General features: G+C 33.2%; 1 protein-coding gene across 2 annotated transcripts; it reads right to left on the bottom strand.

The window, feature by feature from the left end:
• On the bottom strand, positions 1-4,147 carry LOC132622329 (lysine histidine transporter 1-like). Of its 2 annotated transcripts, XM_060336919.1 has the most exons (8): positions 3,811-4,138; positions 1,919-2,076; positions 1,417-1,806; positions 948-1,341; positions 739-844; positions 558-649; positions 403-471; positions 1-311 (listed from the first exon to the last, which is right to left on the bottom strand). In XM_060336919.1, the coding sequence occupies exons 1-8, from the start codon at positions 3,847-3,849 to the stop codon at positions 213-215; spliced, it is 1,347 nt and encodes a 448-aa protein (XP_060192902.1). In that variant the 5' UTR covers positions 3,850-4,138; the 3' UTR covers positions 1-212. The 2 variants fall into 2 exon arrangements, with proteins under 2 accessions (XP_060192902.1, XP_060192903.1); XM_060336920.1 differs by lacking the exon at positions 1,417-1,806 and having other exon boundaries at positions 3,811-4,147.
• Positions 4,148-4,575: the final 428 nt, after the last annotated feature.

The following is a 4,575-nucleotide window of genomic DNA, read 5'->3' as shown; positions in this document are numbered from 1 at the left end:
TTGATAATGAACAATACTATGAAATTAATCGTATCTTTACATACGAAGAAAACCTATACTATAAAGTTTTAAGCCAAAACACACACAGTATCTAGCCAGAAATTCCTCTGCGATAAAAACATCTATCTGTAGAAATTAAATCAGATGCATAATCATCGCCATTTTCTCGCACTTGGATGATAAAAAGTTCTCCTTAACCAAGAAAGAGAAGCCTAATCGTAAAATTTGTAGGTCTTTGCTTGTACTATGATGGATCTCAACCCACCAATTGGTCCTAAAACCATCAATAGAACTCCAAAAATTATGCAAATCTGTCATAAAAGAACATATTAGTCTCTCATTTATAAGTGTATACAAAATGCAAAATTACACAAATGAAAAAACACTTAAGTTGCACCATACCCAATTAGCAATCCAAGAAAGACTGAATCTCTTTGGCTTGTAGATTGCCAGCCAAATGATGCAAGGCAGCTGAAGAAACAAAAATATAAGTACTCTGCCGTCTGCACTAGAAAGTCTATAACGATTAATTTATTTATTTTGGATATATCACTTACAAAATATGATGTTGGGGCAAAAGCAAATCCTCCAAAGAATCCAAGAAGACCCCCAAAGAAAGGGAAGGTGATTCCAACAAACATTGTGAAAGCTGCAATTAGACCAAAGACATTATTACGAGGTTTCTACTTCAAATTTTATTCATGTATAGAACAAATTAAATGAAGGCAAGTTACTTACCAACATAAAGGTTTCTGGTAACAAATCGCAAGTACCACGTAGGCCTGAACCTGACTTTCTTAACAAGAAAGGTCTCGAGCATGTCAAACACTGGCATTGCAAAGACCTACAACATCATAAGATACAAACGATTAATATTTTGTTAGGTAAAATGGTACGCTTTAATTATAATAACAAAAAAATTCCAATTTTAGTTCAGAACATGGTACCTGATAGCTCCCAATAACGTGGACGACGACAAACATATTAGCCATGACAATGAGCCATGTAGGTTTGTTCAAAGATAATAGAATGTTGTCTTGCACTGCATTTCCAAATATCCAGTATCCAATAAAAGCAACAGGGAAGTAACAGAGAGCCACAACTATGTAAGCAACAATAACTCCCCTCCACATGGGTATTTTCGAAGGTACGTCAGGTGTTGAAGGGATTGTAGCTTGAATTTCCAACACCACATTGTGACCTGCATATGCAAAAGCCACTTCTCCCAATCCACTGAGAAAATCGAAAATGGTTCCTGGCGTGCTGTGAGCCTTGTACCCATAATCCACATCCGGTTGTACACCCTTCTTAATTGATGCGCCCCAAGCAATTGTTGAATAACTTCATATACACATGCAAAAAGTTAGTAACATTATCGACATTTAAAGAAGTAAGCAAATAAGCAAATTTCTATACCTTAAGGACATAACAGCTGCTGCCAAAGACACAGCAGATATCGAATTGAAGTTGGGAAGATGGGAGAGAACAAAATGGACAGAGGCAAATATCATGATGAAGTATGAAAGTTTGATATTTGCGCAATTATCATGAGTGCAAACCAATTCGTGGACCTTCTGGAGTGATTTTCCTCCTGTCACCATATAAACAATGTCAACACTAACTTCGACAAGTAGTTGTTGGGGCACAACAATCCATAGCCCAAGTTTTTCTCCAAAAGCATGTTGCCCCAACTCGTGATATCTATCGAAACGTTTCCCTGGAACCATTTCGTGCATTTCAACCATTTGCCATAGTGTGTATAAAGTGATAATCCAAGATAATATATTCACTGTTACACCAGGTCCCCTGAAATTACGTTCAAATTCATTTTAATAATGGAATATCTAATTGAGTTTACGTTCTGTGCGCTACAGTATATATAATTAACTTCAAATGTTAGTAAAAATGAGTATTGTACCATCCAAGCTCTGCCATGGCATAAGGAAGACTGAGGACACCAGCACCAACCATAGCAGTAACATTGTGAAAAGCTGAATACCACCATTTTGCAGTCCTTGAAGAAGTAATGGGAAGCCACTCGTCGATTGCCTTCTCTTCTGCAGTTCTTGTATCAACCTGCAGTCATTCGATTATAGCTCCAACTTTTAAAATGAAATGAACAAATATTTGAAACATAATGATGAAGACAATAAACACAGTTCACAACACTTACATATGTCAAACCAATACAACTTACCGTAGTAAAATGATTTAATGAAGTGTAATAATACATTAATTAACTCTGATTCAGCGATATATTATGTGTGTTCCAACACTTGTGATGCATTCATTGATTTCTACCATGTAAAAAAAAAAAAAAAATCCTTGCATAAAACAGAACCTTTTAAACTTTATCCCAATTTTGAATGTTTCAAAAGGTTTAACATATGCACACAAACAAAAACAAAATCGAACTGTCAAGTCAAAGCGATCTGTAGGTAATTGTCTTTAGTTAGATAGTAATTTGGTAACCTGAAAAATTAATTAGTCAAAACTTGACAGTATAAAAAATTTAAATTAAATGTGTCAGATGCAAAGCAACGTGAAACTTGGCGTATAACTGCTGAATTAAAAAGATTTTTAAATCCATAATCCATGTGACCCACTAGTAATAAATTAATAGAGTTAGATTGTATAGTATGAAAGTCAACTGAAAAGTCGAGATGATTTGGCTATCGCACGTCTCTAGTCTCTAGCAAGTTGCCGTGAGTTCAAGGTTGTCAATTAAGTCATTAAAATTCTGTAAAAGTACCCTACTGATCTGACGTGATGTACACACATGCAACGTCGCCTGCCGTTTAACCCGTTATTTAAACAGAATTTAATGATCCAAATTAAACCACCAAATATTTTTACAGGAATAGAAATGAGAGTTGGTAGATGGCCAGACCAATTTGACCCAAATTTGATTATACTTATGTAAAAATCACCGTAATTTCTATTGTATAATTTTAAATTAACATAAACTTTGAAAAGAAAAAATAAAAATGACATCAAGTAAATATAAATTATTAAATTTGACCTAAATAATCATATAAATTTATTTCATTTGGGCCATCGTAACCAGTGGCCAAAAGGCATCTATATAAGTTTGACTTGTTCAAGATTGATTCTAGACCGGCCACCAAACAAACATCACAGTTTTCTCGTGAACCAAAGCCTCTTTGTTTAACAATAAATGAACACATTAATGAGAGAGACATAGTAAGGTGTCGTTTCGTCATAAAAATTATTCATTTTTTTTTTAATTTTTTTTTTACTTTTTTCATTTTCGGGCATTTGGCCATAAATATTCTAAATACAACTTGAAGTTGTATTTTGAAATATCAAAAACTCAAAAAACTTATTTTTTTTAAAAAAAATCACTTTTTTCATTTTTTTACAATTACATTTCATCAAAAATTATAATTTCAAAAATTATGGCCAAACACAACTCCACCTCCAACTCCAACTTTAAAAATTCTAAAAAAAGTAAATTTATTTTTGATATCTATGACCAAACGCCTACTAAATATTTCAAGATCTAAAACTCAACCAAGCATTTCAAGTATTTAGCATATCACATCCAATATTTATGGAAAAATTTTAACATCCACATAATAAAGAGTTTTAACTATTATATATTAGCAACATAAAATTATTCTTCTTATACTATCAAGCAACCTAAAAGATAATTTCTTTCGTTAAAATTGAGAACTATAACCTAAACATTATGAGAATTATCTGTTACAACAGGTTAAACTATATTGATAAATTTTATACTGCCAGTGTATTTAAGTATGTCTGCGGACAAAAGAAAGAGAGATTTACCTTTGAGTCGTTGTAATCCGATGGAGCTTGAGTTCCCATGGCTACAACTATTGTGACTGTGTTTGGAGATATTAAACGACCAAAGAAATCAGAAAGGGAAGAAACTGAGGAGACGAAGAGGACAGAAAATTAAGAGTAGAAATGAATATGGAACACTCCGGAAAAATATCGGAGTTGTTTGTCTTTTATAAACAAAATTACATAAGCTCTTGGCTTTGAAAATTATTATGAATTCTCAGTCGATTGCTGGTTTCCTACTATTTAAAAGGGAAAAGATACCCCAGCTAGGACCTCTATTATAAACAAGTGTAGAACTTGAAGGTGACGTTTTTGTTTGACTTTGAATTTGTAGGAACAAATATAGTCATTAACGAAGGCGATGAATTGGATACTATATACTACAACTTGTCATCAGTCCATCTACTATTTGCCTGTACTCTTAATAACAATTATTTGACTCAAGAGTTGTTTTCTGATTAGCTGTTAGGCCGGTAGTCTCCTGGGAAAATTCCACGAACTCGGCATTACTCATTTTATTCTCCGGCCCTCAACTATTTGTTACAAGACGTGCATCATGTTGTGTGTTAGTACAAAAATATACTATATAATAAGTACATAACTAATTTATTAATTGGCTTTAAAATATGCAAATTATTGTCTCCCTGATAATGAAGGAGAAATTCCTGTGTCCATACTTAATTTTATTAACGACTAAGATATACAAATCCGATTTAAAAAGGAGAAGAGGAGACGTTTTACCTATAT

This window comes from Lycium barbarum, chromosome 12 (genome assembly GCF_019175385.1).
Source record: "Lycium barbarum isolate Lr01 chromosome 12, ASM1917538v2, whole genome shotgun sequence".
Classification (NCBI taxonomy): domain Eukaryota; kingdom Viridiplantae; phylum Streptophyta; class Magnoliopsida; order Solanales; family Solanaceae; genus Lycium; species Lycium barbarum.
Note: the sequence above shows the minus strand (reverse complement) of the source record. Positions and strands in the feature narration are given on the sequence as shown.